This window comes from Pollicipes pollicipes, unplaced genomic scaffold (genome assembly GCF_011947565.3).
Source record: "Pollicipes pollicipes isolate AB1234 unplaced genomic scaffold, Ppol_2.1 Scaffold_4881;HRSCAF=5763_pilon_pilon_pilon, whole genome shotgun sequence".
Classification (NCBI taxonomy): domain Eukaryota; kingdom Metazoa; phylum Arthropoda; class Thecostraca; order Pollicipedomorpha; family Pollicipedidae; genus Pollicipes; species Pollicipes pollicipes.
In genome coordinates this window covers 23,945,489-23,963,591 of record NW_023596576.1, presented here as the reverse complement: position 1 = coordinate 23,963,591, position 18,103 = coordinate 23,945,489, and the positions used below count along the sequence as shown (strand labels likewise).

The window sequence follows — 18,103 nt, the reverse complement described above, 5'->3', positions numbered from 1 at the left end:
AGCAGGCCCTGGTTGGCGTCTCAGTCGCGCCGGCGCATCAACTGACCTGGGATGACATACGGCTGGCCTGTGGGCACGCGCCGGCTGGCGGCGGCCCCAAACGACTGCGCCGCCGTCACCGTCACGTCCACCACCTGACCGACGCCCGGGGGCGACCCGGTCACAACTGCCGGCTCCTGCTGGGGCCGGGGTCGCGCACCGACCGGCCTCAGCGGCGCCGTGGCGTCCAGCACCAGCCCCGGCCGTCCGGACACGGCGCGCAGCGGCGGCGTCGGGCCGAGCCAGCCCCGCTCCGGCGACGCGCCTGGCCGCGGCCGGCCGCCCGGCGGCGCCGTCGGTGACGACGCGCCCTGGACGGCGGGAGTGGAGGAGACGGAGGGGGAGGCGCCGGCCTCCGCGGAGGCCAGGTCCGTCACCAGCTCCACCTCACCGGCGGGAAAGACGGCAGGCTCCGTGTCGGCCGCTGCCGGGCCCGCCGTGGTCGGCTCGCCGCCGTCCGCGATGGAGGGAACGGAGACCGGCGCAGGGGGCGCTGCAGTGGCGATGCCCACGTCGCCACTCATGCTGCTCTCCGACTCCTAGCGGGGTCAGGTCCTGCCCCGCCGTAAGGTCAGGCGCCGCTGATGTCGGACCGTCCTCAGCGCTGCCATGCCCCGCTAAGGTCAGGCTCGGATCCGCCGCAGCCGCGGGCGCCGTGACAACAGGAGGCAACGTCAGTTCGGTCTCCACGTCGCCAGCGGACGGCGACGAAATCGGCGTGGCCGCAGTGGACGAGGTGGCGGCTGCTGTGCTCGGCGGCGGCGGCCCCGTGACCGGAGCGCTGGTCGGCGGAGTGGGGGTGGGGTCGGCGGGCTGAGGGTCGCCGCTGGTCGGCGGAGTGGGGGTGAGGTCGGCGGACTGAGGGTCGGTGCTGGTCGACGGACTAGAGGTGACAGGCGTGCTGCTGATCGGCTCGGCGCCGGTGCTGTCGGGGGTCGGCGAGTCGGTGCTACGATCGAGTTCCGGCGCGACAGGCACGGCGTCCTCGGTGGGGGCCTGGTCCGGAGAAGGGCCATCAGGCGCCTTTGGCGCAGCTGGTGACACCGTGAAGGGTGCCGACGGCAGCAGCGGCGTCGCCTGTACCGGCGGCGGCGTCGTCGCCGCCTCCCCGACCGGCAGCGCCTCGGTGACGACGGGACTGGTCGGCGCCGGTGTCGGCGCTCCCTCCGCCCCCTCCCCTCCGACCGGGCCAGCCATCTCCGGCCGGACGGTGAACCGCACCGACTCGACGGCCGGCTCGGTCGGCGAGGGGGATGCCGTCGGGGGCCGGCGCGGCGCACTGCTGACCGGAGCCGGCGCCGGCCGGGTTACGGCCACGAACAGCGGCGGGCCGCGATTGTTGATGCGCGACGGCGGCCGGCGGCCGGGCAGCGTCGTCGCCGCCGGCGCGCCCGCGCCGCGCAGTCGCACGTCGCCTCCGATGATGCTCAGGATGTTGTTGAGTACGGTGTGAATGTCCGGGTCGCTGCGACGGTTGCTCTTGCGCAGCGGCCGGCCGGTGGTGGCCGGCGGGCTGGAGACGGGCCGCCAGGGCGGGGTCGGCGAGGCCGGCTCGGGGTCGCCGGCGTCGGCGGGCGTGGCATCCGTGGACGCGCTCGCCGGCGGGGAGGTCGATGCTCCGGTCAGGTCGGGGGCGGTGACGCTGAAGAGCCCAGTGGACGCCACCGCCGCAGACTTGGGCGCAACTGGCTCTGCCTGACTCGACATCACCGCCAGTCCCTCTGGGATGCCTGTCGCGTCTGGTGACCCCTGCGACGACACCTCCGGCACAGCTGTCGGGGCAGCCGCTGATGACGCTGATGACGCTGAAGCCTCCGGATCCTGGTCAGCACCGACAACGGACGTCCGATCCGTGGCGGACACCGCGCCTGCAGGAGACATTGGCTTCTTGCCCCGGTGATTCGCCGCTCCATCCTCACCGCGGGCGGGCGACAGCTGACTACTCGACGAAAACGTCTCGTCAAAAAGCAGATCGGCTGATTCGTCTTGCGCCTCGTGTGCGTCCCCACTCGAGTCCTTCGTTTGCCGATCGGGTTCTAGCACCAGATCCCACGCAGCACCACTCTCTATGTCCCCTGTACCCCCTAAAATCCCTCCCACCTCACTCAGCACTGCATCGTTCCCCCCAGGAGAGGTGGAAAGGTCTTGAGCATCTGCACCGAGTATTGCGGCGCCGCTGCCTTCGTTCGGTTCGAACGCCTCGGAGGATTCTTGCTGCGCAGCTGAGCCAATGGCCTCTGATTGCCTGGAGCCCAAACTGAGCCCTTCCTGGCCCGATGGCCGGTCGGTGATTGCTAGAGCCCGCTGTTCTAGTGCTGTGACGGAGCCCACAGTCCGCCATCGGTTGTCGCCCACAGTACCTGGAAAGAAGACGTGGTTAGCTGCGGACCATTACGCAATGCTTCAAAATCAGGGCATCATAAGAAATGATACGAACGTTCTACGAGTGTGATCTAGATTGTCTTTGCGGCAGTGTCTTTCCGAGCAAATCTCTAGTGAAAGAAACTGACAGTGTAACCTTGGAAGCAGCGGTCGCGTGTGTTTACCCACGGTGGTGTATGTGCATTTTTTCCGGAACCTGCATGTTTCATAACCATTCAAATGTAACTAAGCTTTCAGAGCACGACAAATCATAGCGTTGTGTGCACTGTTGTACTCTAACCTGCCGTTCGAGGGACCATCGGCAATGCTGTTACCATTGGCCAGCCGCGCGCATGCGTGCGTGCGCGCGTGCGTGCGTGCGTGCGTGCGTGTGCGTGCGTGCGTGCGTGCGTACGTGTGTGCGTGCGTGCGTACGTGCGTGCGTGAGTGCGTGCGTGCGTGCGTGCGTGCGTGCGTGCGTGCGTGCGTGCGTGCGTGCGTGCGTGCTGTGTGGTGTGTGTGTGTGTGTGTGTGTGTGTGTGTGTGTGTGTGTGTGTGTGTGTGTGTGTGTGTGTGTGTGTGTGTGTGTGTGTGTGTGTGTGTGTGTGTGTGTGTGTGTGTGTGTGTGTGTGTGTGTGTGTGTGTGTGTGTGTGTGTGATTCGGACTTTACGACGTACTCAGCTACTGACGCTGTATGGCGTCGCCTGCCTCTCACCCTGGCAGGAAGGGCGAGCATCCCGGGGAATCGAGCCTCATGCTTCTGGTTTCCCAGACGCGCAGCTTACCACGGCTGGGTACCACTACGGCCGGGTAAAACAACGCATAGTAAAAGATTACAAGAAAAATATGTCACGTCCAAAAATGACATTCAAACCACCATGCAGGATACACATCGCATGGGATAACGACCATAATGCAACGGATCACATATCATAAAGGTCGTATGGACAGAGATGGAACGGCTCAGATCGTTCGGGATACAAATCCAACAGAAGACAGACATTATGGGAAAATTCGCTTGAGATAACGCTCGTGTGTCATAAAATCGTACAGGACAGGGATTGAACGGGGAAAAAATCGTAATGAAAAAACGTACAGGAACCCGGACTCCGTGGAATAAATATAATATGGCAGGCCTCACATTCAAGAGGTGACCTTGTAAGACGACGCGACTTGCACTCAGCGCCGGACACATCAACGCTTTATCCTCTCATGGCTTTCAATATCTCGATGTCAAAAATGCTACATTTCTGCACGCGCTATGACCGAAACCGGTGCCGGGCATGCCCGAATTTATGGCACTAATCGTCAGAGAGCTTGAAACCGCTTGTTGTGCAAAATGCATCACCAGCCGTTCAGCCGTTTGCGATGTACATTTCACGATCATCCACAGAATCATTATCAAAACTGTCTGACCCAGAGGTCAGCAGAGCACCGTTACGGGAGAGATGACCCGGGCGTGCGTTTCACAAGAACCCTCACGCACGATAAATGTGTTATTGAAGTTGGTCGCAGACCCACTAGCCGCCATTAGTCGTGAGCACCCTTTTTGCCCGGCGATGCCGGCTGGCGGAAACATGACTGTCTGGACGCCAGGGACCATTTCGTCACGACTTCGGCGACAAAGCGCGACCGCTGAACCGGCTGTGACGCGCCGCGCGGCCGCGGCGGCACTCACGGCGCGGGAGAGCGCTGCTCGGCGCACGTGGCCGACGCAGGGAGTCGAGATCGACCGCGGTGGCCCTCTCCTCCGCCGACGTCAATCCGCTGCGGCGGCCTGCGACTTTTTAGAGGTGAACTCGCCGAGGGCAAAAACCGGTTCAACTCATACACCTTCCGCTCTGATTCTCCAGCAGAATTCCCTGCACCAGAATACCAAGTACCAAGTAGCTGCATGGCCTTACGTGTAATATGAAACAGCTTGCGTGACTCCGAGGCACCGATGGAGGGGCTGTCGTCTGATACTGGGTGCCTCCAAACGAGTCTGTGCTACTCTACGCAAAATAGATGGAAGCTGTATGCGTGTGTGCTACGGACCGTTGAAAATGATCGTCACCAGTCAGCCGAACTGGTCGGTCAGCCGCGCAAGACCATGATCAGTAATGATCATATGACATGCGATAAATCACGACCCCGAGTGACATTCTATATCTGTATGCACCAAATCATGAAAGGATCGCTGGACGCAGACAATCGAGCTGTTTTTGTTTTTCGTTTCTTATTTTGCTGTTAACCTTCTCAAAAGTTGTGCACGACATAACACGGAAGTTATCCGAGTGGTAGATAGGTGCTTGAACTGCTTGCTTGCGCTCAACTTATGGGGAAATGGATGAAAACCATATCACGCTGGACGTCCTAAGGCGGTTTTAACAACGTTCCAACAACGAAGAGAAGCCGTTATGTACCTAAACGGCTTGCCTAACGTCAGTCAGACAGCCACTCTATCTGCAACAGATAATCCGCAACTTCTTTTTCAATGTCAATTAGTAATTTCAAAAGTTTTCATAAGCTTTCAGATCGCTAGTGTTAGCGCAATTCAAGGTATCATTTAGGCTTTATCTGTTGCACTAGCGAACAAGGCATTTAGCTTCCTACCTCACACATCAGAAAGCTTTCACCCAAGAATGCTTTACTCCGCTAAAAAATCGAATTTTGTGTAACAGAGATGGTGCCGCGTATCTACCCAGTGGACAATGGCGCCCCTGCACCGCCCAAATTCATGAAGCTTGAAGCGTCCAAAGAGTAATTATATAGAGCAGTGTCTCCCGTATGTACCGATATGGCGTATGTAATTATGCACATCAAACGATTTTTGTCTACTGAAAAGCTCAATTAGTCACACTACATTCTACGCCATACGCAAACCATTTAAAATGGCGGACCAGCATTACCAGAAATACCATAAACACGAGTTAATATTATAACTTATGCTACAAAGAAGATCATGAAAAGTAGCGTCCTTTTCAGGGGCGAAAACGACCGGGAGACAGAAAACAATCGTCCACGCTTGGAATGGCGACAAAGCTGACATTCTGCAAGGGCTCGGAACCCCCACTAAACATAGCCGTCCATTGGACGCCAAATCTCTTCTCGCAAGGCGCTCACAGGTGTGTGAGACAGAAACCAGTGCGGTCGCTGCGGGAGAGCTGCAGCTTGACAGGTGACTTCTCCTGGCCAGGCAGCCGGCTTTTTCATGCTGCAGCCACTTGGAGAAGACCGCCGGCCGCGATCTCCCTGGAGTCCAACCGCAGGGCTTTCTCGCGTGCCGTGAGTCAACGAAGGTAAGGGAGGTAGGCCGTCCAAGCTTAGAGTAAGCTGGGTGTGTGGTTGCAGCACAGAGTGCCGTAAATATTCGTTGTGGCCGTCTTTTCGATGTCGCATTGCATCCATGAATTTTATTGTGCCGGTGTGCCGGCTATGTTAACCGCTTTTTAATAAGTTATCTTCATCTGCATCTGGTGACCAAATGCCCTCGCATTGTTATCACGGCGCACGCTTGGCCGCATACTTAGCATGTGTTGCGGCTAGCCTACTGATACGCCGGATGTGCATACAAAGACAGGTATTCAGCAGCGGTGACCAGGGGTCAGACTGCTGCGCCGCCCAGGGCCAGGGCCCGCCGCCGTGCTCCTGACCCCGGCCAGGGCCCGCCGCCGTGCTCCTGACCCCGACCGGGACCCGGCCGCGGCCGCACCGCAGAGCGCTCCTCCTTACGGAGCGTTGCTTGCGGTTGCTGCTGAGGCGGCAGCCAGCGGTGCCAAGGTCCCGCTACAATCTGCCCCCGAACGGAGCGGTCGCACGCCGCTGCTGCTCCTGTCATCAGCGCTCACGACCTAAGTGCCACACTATCCCGTGCGAACGCCTAAAAACACTGTGTGGATGGCTAAGTTCTGCGGTAGTTGAAGGATGGTGTTGGTGCATGCCCAGACCCATCCATAAAGCTGCGGAAAAACGGCGCGATTCAAAAGATTTTGGTGTTTGGTGGTTATTCCTTTCGATGGCATGCCCCATTTTCTGTCTACTTCCTCCTTTCACAACCCCTTGCTGTTGGCGCCTTTTTGTATAACTTTTTCCGTCCTCGAACAAAGCAAGTGGATGATCACTACTGCTGGCACTGCTAATGTTACAGGGTGTCGAATTCGGTTGAGAAACCCGCTCGTCCCCATTTTTTACGTTAGCTTTTCCCTCCGTCTCGGTAGCGCGCTCCGCCACCCGGTGATCCGTAGCCATCAGCTGACTGCCGACGGACACCGTCCAGCGCGCGCCGATAACGCCGCGCCCGAGGACGGCACGCCGCTTTCGCCGGCGGCAGCGCGTGCTTCCTGACGCGTCGGCCGTCGGCAGCCGGAGGTCACGCACTGCCGCACCGGAGCCGTGCCGCCCCACGCGCATCTCGCGCGCCGGCAGAACGGCCGGCGTCGCGGCGGCTGCCCGGCCCGGTCCGGTCCGGTCTGGTCTGGTCTGGTCTGGTCCGGTCCGGTCCAGTCCAGCTGGGGTCGGTGACGCGGCGCCTGGACCGGGTCAGGGCGTCCTCACCAACCGCCACGACAGGGTGAAGGACCTTAGGTTCGTTTAATAAAGGCAGTGACACTGATGACAATGGGTGGCGATTAACGATGTGCATACTAATCCACCACAGGTGGTACAATCTGCATATTAATCTAGTTGCAAGCATACGGTGAATATATTGTCAGGTCATGGCCACCTCATCCTGCATGCATGCGCATGGTCACATCCATAAATATACTGTGAGTGAAGAACAGGACGAGTGATCTGAAATAAAAAAATCCAACATACGTCAATGCCGTATATTAGGTGTAAAGCAGAGTGACTGAAAGCAGGTAAGTGACTTTGAGCAATTTCATCTGGTATGTTTGAGGACAGGGTTATTAAACAATTTATAACGCTGGTTTGGCAAGTAGCTAGAAACGCACCATTTGTATCATTGTGTCCACTGTGCCGCTCCGGCTTCCACTCAAACCCGCGAGAGGGGATGGCGGCAATCGAACAGTCTTTCAAACAGAGGCTGCTTGCTTTTGCGCTTAACAAATACTTAACACACTTTGTTGAGGCAGGTTTAATTTTCAGGACCCAATATAGTAAATAACCTTTTAATAGTCCTAAGCAGGTACATCTTCAACGCTTTCAACTTCTGCGTTCCCCTCAGTCCGCTTTTTAAATATTACTCTGCAGCTTTGCTATCTTTCCAGCATGAGCCAGCAAGTTAAACATTAGTGTGTGTCGCACAGCAACGGCAAGCGTCCTTGCTGGCCCCCAAAAGTTAACGAATTAGTGGGAATGCACCGGCGTGTGGGATACCTCGCTGGATAAGACGCAAACGGGATTAGTTGAGACGACCTTCACGACGACACGGAGCCGGATATTGTGCAGTGCAATCATCCACGCGATCGACAAAGCGGTCGCACAAATGGAACAACAACCACGTATAATGTTGATGCAAGGATCATGCTTTCGCAAACCCTCAGGCTACCTGGTAGCAATGCATTTTGCTGTTAAACGATGCTGTCAGACAATGCTACCAGAAGGTGCAAATGATGCTGCTAGATGCTGCCAGACCGACGAACACGAATTCACCAACACTCGACCGCCGAACAGTCATGAACTTCTGTTGAATTTATATGAACCCATGTCGCTAAGCATGCTCCACTCATCTCCATAGGTCTAATAAGGTTCGAAAGCGCTGGTGGTTTACGGTCGTCGGCAGTATAGGCTGCCACACTACCTCATTGTTTCCCTACCAAGCGAACCTGTCACACGCGCAGCACTCGCATGGCTGCCGTGCCGTCCGCGAGGCGCCTCGCCCGGCCCGCCTCGCACGCCCCCGGCTCACCCGGCAGGTCTCGCTCGCGCCGCCTCGCTCGCGCCGCCTCGCTCGCGCTGCCTCGCTCGCTCGTTCACTCGCCTCTCCCGCTCCGCCTCGCTCGCTGGCCTCACCCGCTCCATCTTGATCACCAGGCGCTGTTTGTGATGAAGCGGAGATCCCATCGCCTGGGTCCCGGCATTCTGCACCGCGCCGGAGACAGCGTGATGCACTTCGCTTCGACAGGCGAGCCAAGCAACGGGGCAGGACCAGACCAATCCACTTTTACAATAGGTTTTCTCTTGGGCCTGGCGGCGTGGTGTTAACTGGATAAGTGCCATCACTGGCGATGGCGCCGTGTGCGATCTCTGACACGGTTTCCATGAGTGGATATGCAGCGCAGTGGGTTGATCTTCACGTCTGAGTGCGGTTCTCGGTCCCCGCCGCGTGTCGTGTGATATCATATCCTAGCTGATGTGATCAACATTTCAAGCCAATAAATCCCGATAACAGACCGTTCCGAAGAGCGTCTGCTAAGCGGAGGTGTTGCTGAAGACATGACCCCCAGCAAACACCGTTAGCCGTAGCATAGCCATGATCATATCGAAGTCACATGCATAATGTGCGCAACAAAGCCAAGATGGGGGGCAACGAGGCGCCTAGTGAAAATAATGACTCTGACATTTGGTGTCGGACCAGTGAAGTGTAAGCCACTTAGGTGGAGCATATGTGGTGTTGTAGGTTAAAAAGACAAATATCACCAATTTTCTGCCCAAGGCACAAAATGATCAGCGACATCTCCGAGGAACCGTGACGATCGTAACGCACGACATCACTGTACCTGCGAGCAGTGTCGTAGTACGAGGCCCGTCTAGGACATGCCATAACCGCGGAACACATTGGAAGCAGTTGTCTTCACGTATTTGAACTTGCCACACGGCAAAAGCACCGAAGCCACGTATTGGACATGGGCCGGCACTCCACGTAAATACGTGGCTATTACGTGCCATTTGCCAGAGATAAAACAGTCAGTCAGTAACAATGTAAAGTGATAGGGAATAAAGGCATGCAAATGCATGCATACACAAACAGCATCACACAACCCCATTGCACGAACAGCTAATTGGCAGCGCGCTTAAAACTCATCGGACCCAGCCGTCTGACATCCACCGGCAGCTCGTCCGGGAGCCAGGCCGCTCGGTAGGCGGAGCACCGCTGTCCTGCAGCCGCCTGACATCCACCGGCAGTGTGTCTGGGAGCCAGGCCGCTCGGCAGGCGGAGCACCGCTGTCCTGCAGCCGCCTGACATCCACCGGCAGCTCGTCTGGGAGCCAGGCCGTTCGGCACCGCACCGCCGCACGGAGCACCGCTGTTCTGCAGCCGCGCGCAGCGTCTCTTGTTGGGGCTGTTTGTGTCGGGCCGGCGCGGCGTGCGGGAGCCGTCCGACTGGGACCGCGACGCCGCCGTGCACGGCTGACAGGACCGGACACGTTCACTCCAAAAGGCTGCGTTGGAATGCGGTGGATAGCGGGTTGCCGGTTCAGGATCAGGCCCGCGCGAACTTCCCAAACGCGATGAGGGCAACGGTCGCTTGGATTCCGTTACCTACACCATCCATGGCAGGGCCCTTTGACCCGCTCTGCAGTCGCCGGCGTAGGTACTCCTGACTCTCTCCAGGCACAGAACAGGCTTTCAGAACAGGCAGACAACCGCAGTATGGCTGTACAGCGTGGCAACGCCTCAACGCAGTTCGCTCATAAACAAACCATTTCAATGCAATCTTCTGGACAGAAATCGAGCCCAGCCCACGATTGCAGTGCGGCATTCATCAGACAGCATATGTGAGCGTCGAGGCATACAGCTTCCATCCGGGTACATAGTTCTCCTGTATAAATCTTCAAAATCCAAATTATCTATACCAGTGCAATGATTCAGGCTGCTTATGAAAGAAGGAAAGTGTTTTTTTTTTCTCAATGACCATCAGAAGCCTCAGTTAACGTAGCCGAGAAAGAGCTAGTGCAATACACTATGGAAAATTCAAATGAGTATCTTATCTACATACTGTGCATAAGGTCCGGCTGATTTACAGGCTGGGGAAGCTCAGGCATGTAAAAATAGAACAAGCTGTCACTTTCAGTGGCGGTCGCTATTAAGGCCTGTTGCGGACACCGCGGTTCTAAAAGCGACGCTTGCATGCCCGACGACGGTTCAGCCGAGACGTGCCAGACCGTTGGCATATCGGGGAGACGCACGGACTGGGACGCCGGCCAGGACACGCAAGGAGCACGCAGACCAAGCCGGAGGCCGGGTCACGGACGCAGACAGGGCCACGGACACGGATCGGGGCACGGACACGTAAAGGGCCACGGACACGGACCGGGACACAGACACGGACCGGGACAAGGACACGGGTCGTGACACGGACACCAACCGAAACACAGACTCGGACCGGACACGATTGCCGACACGAGCCAGGAGAATGAACTAACCAAAAATCAGACGGCCGAACAAACCAAGAACCCGTAACCGTTGATGGGCTCTTGGTTTGTTCGTTCGGCTCCGTCTGCTCGCGGCTCGCCAGCCGCACCATGGCGCGATGCGGGTGGCGAGCTGGGAGCAGACGGAGTCGCGCACAGCCAGGACACGGCTCGGCACCCGGACCACGTCCGGACCGGGCCGGGCTGGCACGCGGTCTCGCGCCGCCGCCGCTGACGGCCCTCCAGAACGGATGCGGGTCGTTACACCCAGCGTGTGCGGCGCTCGCCCGCCGGCGGCGGCGGCGGCGGCGGCGCGCCGTGTGGGAAGCGGCCCTGAGCTGGTCCCGGCGCTGGGAGGGCGGCCGCCGCCCGGCCCGCTCGCGCGGCCCAGGCCAGCCCTCATCACGGCACGGGTGAAGGTCTGCCGAGGCGCACGCGCGCGCCGCTGAGCCGCCGCTGAGAACCGGGCCGCCCTGCTGTGGCCGCCGGCATCCGAGACGACTCGGAGCGCGTGCGCTGGTCACAGGTCAGGCCGATTAAAAGTCGCATCAGTCATGCGCTCATGTCAAGGTGTCGGCCACGCTGCATGCGCCGGGCCTATTCTGCACCATTAGCGGCATTCGAAGTCAGATAGTTGTCGTCTCTGTGAGCACTTGTATGCCCTGTTTACGAACACAAGTATTTAATCTTATAGCACTATCTAGTGCCATTCTCTGCCCTGGTCACACGTTGTGGGCTATACAGCACATGCATAATCGGGTTTTTAACCAGATGAGCTCAGGTCGAATTTCATTCCTTGATGGTCACTGTTCGTCGCCACACAAAAAAGATCTCCAAACCGTCACTTTGTAGCGCATTATCTGAAGTTGCAGACCCTAGTCACATGTACTGGCGATCCAAGATTATCTTAAAAACGACTCTAGACAGTAAAAAGATGTCAAAATGATCTTTATGCCTTTTTATGTGCTTTTTCCTGTGACCAGGTCTCCGTAAAACCAAAATGTCACCTCAGTCACCAGCGTAGCCGGGACTGAACTGACCCCTCCCTTTGGAATGTAATGTTAAATCCTTGGCCCTTTTTAAATCCCACGGCTGTTTGGGGTCTCATGGCCATCTTAAGACACTGTGACACAAAGAAACAAATCCCAAGAGTACTCTGTTTCTATTTTCTATGCGTCCAGGACCTCACAACTTGATAACGGAGTTCGGGCCGTACATCAGCGTTCGCCCCCAGCGTGTCTTGGGTTTGGCTCCGTTATGACCGCTGATAGCATTGCATTAGGTGCGTAAAAAGCAAAGTGATGTGCTGCATAACGAAATGTAATGAATACCGTCCGTCGTCTTTCTTCTTTTCCAAGACAGGCACATCTTATTCGTAACTTGAACCAAAACCAATTCGGGCTGTGTCGCTGGTCTCGTCCTCAAAGCAACCAGTATCATCGTATTTATATAGGATATATTCGCTTGTGCTCATATCCACGAGCAGTAGTGGGAATGGTCTCCAAGCAACAAAACATGCACAAGCAACCTTCATATGGCGGCACCGGTGCCCAGCGGTGCGAGACGGCTTGCGCTTTCCTGCCGCGTGTCGGACCACGACTTAATCAGAACTGCATGGAGCCCCGCCGCTGAGGTGAAAGGAGATGGTCTCGCAGCCGTGATAACGCTAAAGACCCGCTCTTCCCGTGATTGCCCGCTCGGTTCAGTGCGGGCAGACGGGACGCACACGACGAGCCTGCCCGGTCGAATCAAACTGCGCCAGCCGGCGCCGGCCGTGGAGTAATTGCTGCCGATCCGCCCGCCAGACGGCTGGCCGCTGCGCCCAGTCAACAGAGCCCCGGCATTCCGGTCCTGCCCGTGATATACTGACGGGGTCTGGCACAAGGGGAGAAAGGGACGCGGCCCCCGGCGCGGCGCCAACGCAAACAACTCGCGCGCGCAGCAAAAATGATGCGCCGAAAGACAAAGGAAACGCCAGACGATTAATCACAGACGGACGCGACGTGGCACTCTGGTATCAGCGATGCCCGCTTCGAAGGTCACGCGGCTGAGAGAGGGTAGACTGAAGGCTCGCGGGCCTGAGCGCGGGACGGCGCTTGAGCCGTGTCGTGGTCACCGCGCACGCCGCCCCTCCTCGTGTAAAACAATGCCCAGAGACGCACCCGTGCTTTTCACGCGTCACCTGCCGCGCCCGCGAGCCGCGGCAGGAGCGACTCAGAGCGACACGTGATGAGCTAACGGTGCGTCGCGCGCGCCGGGCCACCTCGCGCCACTGACGGGGCACGGACGGACCCGGGTCACCGGACCACCGTCACCGTCACGAGCCAGTGGAGGGGCGTCCCGGACCCTGGTCCCGGCTCGGCCGCGCCGGGTCCGTATTCAGACCCTCGGGTTAAGTAGTACGGCAATACTCGTAGGTCGCGCCTCACTGGCCGAGCGCGTTACCGTGCGACGGCCCCTATACCGGCACACAGGTGTGGCAGGTGACACGGACAAGGGGTACGCACGCGCTACAGGCCACACGGACGGGGCACACACACACACACACACATACACACACACACACACACACATACACACCCACACACCCACACACACACCCACCCACACACACACACACACACCGCACACACACACACACACACACACACACACACACACACACACACACACACACACACACACACACACACACACACACACACACACACACACACACACACACACACACACACACACACACACACACACACACACACACACACACACACACACACACAAGTGACGCAGATTACATGAACTCACGAGTTACGACTACAAGTGATGTGGACAGGGGGCGCACACGAGTGACACAGGTAAAATTATGTTTAGGGGAGCCCCACCAAGTCTCCCCGGTATTGAGTTGCTGATACCACTAAAAAGTCTTCACTTTGCTTCCTTGCTTCTTCAGGATTCGGGGAACAATCCCTCGATTTTGCAGACAAGTGCCAACCATAGAACGACACGGATATGTATTGCCACGGAGTCCTACTGTTTTGAGAAATTGACCGCCAGGTGGACATTGTCAATCTGCTTATTTTTCTTTGAAAGATAGATCATTCATGCATCCCAGGAACGATAAGGGCTTTTCAGAATGTCATATCACGCATCTCTGGAACGATAAGGTTATATTGTGTGCATGCCCATCCACGAGTTTGTTACGTTTTCCGCCGGCAGTTTGTTCAAGTTTTCTTGTGGGCAAAGATTCTTTCAGGGAAAGGTCGAACATATGTTTCCCTCTTCAAGATATTGTTATAGTTTCCTCTTAAATAGAACGGAGCATTATATGAGCTCGCACTTAAGTCATATGCTGGCTAAGTGCACCTTTTGCCCACTCAATTTCTTCCTCGCAGTTTTCTTCTTGCTCCGCGCCATCAGCGGCAAGTTTGAGACGGTCAGCATAAATCATCGCCTGCACACATCCGAATACTGATTTAATATTTACTACTTATAAAACAAAATGTACTCTGAAATACGCAAAACCGAAGGACAAAAATAATCTGCTGAATAACGACTCTCCTTCCATTCCCAATGCATGTATCTTCAGAATCAAATCCAATGACAAAGATTTACACCAAGCAGCGGAACTTCAGCTCCTGACATTACCAGAGTCCTCTCAACCACAGATCACAATCTAAAAGCGACAGTACAGCGTCAAAACATGGATGAATCAAGGTTTTCGTTTCGCCTCTGCACATTTTCACAAAGCACGATCCGCGCTTGCAACCGCAAACTCTTCTACAAATGTCTTTGCTGTTAATATCCGGAGCAGGAGGCTATTATCAGCCCACATTTTCTCCATATCACCTATATTATAGCTAACCAGTCACAGCAAACAACAGGCCAATCTATGCTTCGATTCAGAGGCCTATTTCACTTTGGTTTTGCCCTTGCTAGAGCCCCGTCATGAGTTCGTTACCTGAAATACTCGAGTACGTGGTCGTCAGGTCTTGATGGGCGCCATCCGATGCACTAAGTGCCATCATGTACGCCTGCCGTACGCAATGCTCCTGGCAAGCTGGCATGACGCCGGCCGCTGATTTGATCGAGACAACACTTAAAACACAACATTGCCGTCACGTGCATTTGCCGATCAATACTCGTGATGCCATGTCATGACGCTTGTAACTGATTTTATTAACGCTTTTCCCCAAACTATATCAAGCACAAAAAAATCATCATGATTAGTGAGCCGCGCTTACATGTCGGACTGGCTGGGCTATCTGAAGGTATATAACAGCAGGTGAGTTGGTATAAAGTGACATCCTTCGGCCAGTTAGCACATTACAATCATATTCGCAGACCACAGCATCCCCATATCTGGATGGACTATCGTCACCAAGGATGTCCCAAAGAATGTAGATCCGCGCAGTATAACAGGCATGTGAATCAAATGGTTTTCAAGACGCATTTTACGCTGAACGGAGCACCACGCTTAAAAAGGCCTGCGTTGCTCTGGCAGGCCATACCGCGGACTGTCTATAGCCCAGTAACACCGGGAGACTGCGTTCACGCACAAGGCTCAAACACCCATCGCTCTGCAGGTTAAATCGTGCCCTGGTTTTTCTAACGCTCCGCCACAATCCATGAGAGGAATGGTCGCCGCCCTGGTGGTTTGCGCTTCAGCGATGCCAGGAGCCGCCAGCCATATGTACAGCCTGTGAGTCTACCATCTAGCGCGGAGACATGGACGACCGTGAGGGCCGCCCTGTCCCCCGCTGCACGAGCAGGGCCCCGCGGCTGACCGGCGGCCACCGAGCCAGCTCGGCCGAGCCCGGGAGCGGCGCCGTCACCGCGCCGGTGATCAGGCGGTCACGAGGCGCGACCTGCGCCCGTTGCACCCGTCCGCACCGCTGCAGCGGCCGGCCGGGACCGCGAGGTCAACGCTCGGGACGGGTCGGCGGAGCAGGGCGGCGGCGGCGGCGGCGGCGGCATGCCACCCGAAGGTCGGCTCGCGCCCGGCCAGCATACTCGCCGTGAGGTGCCAAAGTGTCACGTGTTTGCAGTGCGTGATGTCAGTGGGGTGGGCTATTCGATAGATGAATGAGTTCAGCTTGCCAGCCCGGGTGAACGAGGTTGTGCGCCCAAGGGCTCCAGCAGCAGAACAAAGCATTATCGCAGAAGATTAATGACGTCTGTTGCATATCAACACACACCAAAGGCTGGCGCAAACTGCAACGGCGCCGACAGGCGGAGACGGCACCGCGCACCGAGCGTCTATTTCACTCACCGGAGATGAGAACCAGAAGACTGACGGCCACCAAACTCCGCCCGAGGCGTACCGCCCCTGTCGGGCTCCTGGATCTCCCGGTCATCGTCACTGCTATTCGTCAACTGTCCGCACGAGACCCACGCATAGCGCCCGGCCCGCCGCCCGCGCACCCCCGCAGACGAGCGCAGACCGCCGCCGCCGCCGGCCACCGTCGCAATGTGCGCCCGCCGCGGCGGTGACGTCACACGCCCGCCGCGGGCGGCAGCAGAGTCGCCGCGGGGCAGAGCGTCAGTTGAACGGCCGGCGCGGCGGCGTCAGTGGAGTCGGCACGCGTGGAGCGCGTTCGGAGCCGGCTGGCGGTGATCAGACATGCGGTCGCGGCGACCCGAGTTAATACACGTAATCAAGCTCCCAGCGTCTGTCTATAGTCTTCCCACGCGGTGTGGCACTGACAGATTATGGCTTCTCGCCTCTCGATTATAGTCACCAGTGCGTCACCGGCGAGTGGTGCGTGATGTGGTGGGATGCGGCTATGCCAAGAACTAGGATCCCATGTGGGTATATAGCAAACGGACACCTCAATATTACACCGAAAATTGGCCAGAAATACTTGAGACGTAAAGTTTAATTCGTGTACGATATACACACCTAGCGGCCAATATACCAGCAGGAGGTCCCTCGTCATGACGCACTTAAAGCACCGTTGAATGCGTCGTCATTTCCTGCCGCTCAAGCATTTATGTACTTCCTGCGTTTTAGCGTCACGCATCGCGACATAAGCCCGTCACACGCAACCCGTACGTACTGACGTGCGAATGGCAAGTGCTTGGAGGAGCTAAATATTTTTGGGCACCACGATCTTGAGATGATCTTTCAACAGACGTGGCTAGCTGCTTCATTCCCAGGTGATCGCAAACTTGGCCAACACGAATGCCCAACGATGCTTGTGTTCGTGGTCTGGGCGACGATGGTACCGGCGCCTGGGTAAGGCATACCGGTGTCCCGGAAGCTGGACACCGCCGGCTACTGCTGGGCTTCGCTGACTCCACCGCACCCTTTCCACAGCTCCGCTGTCCCCGCCACACACCGCTCCACAGCTCCGCTATCCCCGCCACACACCGCTCCACAGCTCCACTATCCCCGCCACACACCGCTCCACAGCTCCGCTATCCCCGCCACACACCGCTCCACAGCTCCGCTATCCCCGCCACACACCGCTCCACAGCTCCACTGTCCCCGCCACACACCGCTACACAGCTCCGCTATCCCCGCCACACACCGCTCCACAGCTCCGCTATCCCCGCCATACACCGCTCCACAATTTCGCTGTCCCCGCCGCATACCGCTCCACAGTTTCGCTGTCCCACCACACACAGCTTCACAATTTCGCTGTCCCCGCCGCATACCGCTCCACAGCTCCGCTGTCCCACCACACACCGCTTCACAATTTCGCTGTCCCCGCCACACACCGCTCCACAGCTCCGCTGGCCCCGCCACACACCGCTACATAGCTTCGCTGGAGAACATAAGACGCGGCAAAATTAGGCATCTTTGGACTTCCAGGCGACCGAGAACAGTGGCAAGCGAAAGTAAAAGGCCCACAAGTAAACAAAGATAAAACTTCAATGATTTAAAAGTTGTTATTAGGGAATTTAAGCTTCATTACGCTGTCCAGCAGCTCTACAACGTTTACGGGGGACCTATGGACCGATTTGCAAGGTCATTCTGATCGTTAAGCAGCCTTCCACTTTGCCCTCGATTTTTGGCATTTGCTCAGGGGGCCCTTAACTGTTGCTGGGGCCTTCCTGCTAGCGTGCCGGGGCGCTCTTGTCAATCAGAGGTCTTCCACGGATTCTTTCCATTCGCTGGGAAGGTATTCGCTTTCCATTCGCTCTGTACGCTATAGCTGAGGCCGCACATGTTAACCTGCCGGGGTATCCTCGGTTGCTCAGGCGCCCTTTACGTCGGTCCCGGTTAACCTACCGACACACTCGTGACGTGCTCATGGGTCCTCTACATTGGTCTCGGGTGCTACCATTTCTCTGTGACTTGCTTAGGGCCCTACACTCTTGTCGAGCTCCCATCTGTTGATCTCCTTGGGAACATCAGTCGCTCGGGGCACACCAAATGGGGTCTTGGGTGCTTTCTGTTTGA

The 18,103-nt window shown here is 57.1% G+C and overlaps 1 protein-coding gene across 1 annotated transcript; it reads right to left on the bottom strand.

Moving 5' to 3' along the window:
• Nucleotides 1–922: 922 nt before the first annotated feature.
• LOC119100140 (nuclear pore complex protein DDB_G0274915) lies at nt 923–16,105 on the bottom strand. The gene is made up of 3 exons (XM_037223250.1): nt 15,968–16,105; nt 1,450–2,399; nt 923–964 (listed from the first exon to the last, which is right to left on the bottom strand). Exons 1-3 carry the CDS (start codon nt 16,050–16,052, stop codon nt 923–925), a joined length of 1,077 nt encoding a protein of 358 aa, XP_037079145.1. The 5' UTR covers nt 16,053–16,105.
• Nucleotides 16,106–18,103: the final 1,998 nt, after the last annotated feature.

Excerpts from the sequence above, each read along its gene's own strand:
- LOC119100140 (XM_037223250.1), bottom strand. The coding sequence starts at position 16,052 with ATGACCGGGAGATCCAGGAGCCCGACAGGGGCGGTACGCCTCGGGCGG. Across the intron at positions 2,400-15,967 it reads TCTTCTGGTTCTCATCTCCG|GTACTGTGGGCGACAACCGA; the intron begins GTGAGTGAAATA and ends TCTTCTTTCCAG. Across the intron at positions 965-1,449 it reads TGAGCATCATCGGAGGCGAC|CACCGGCGCCGAGCCGATCA; the intron begins GTGCGACTGCGC and ends GACCCCCGACAG.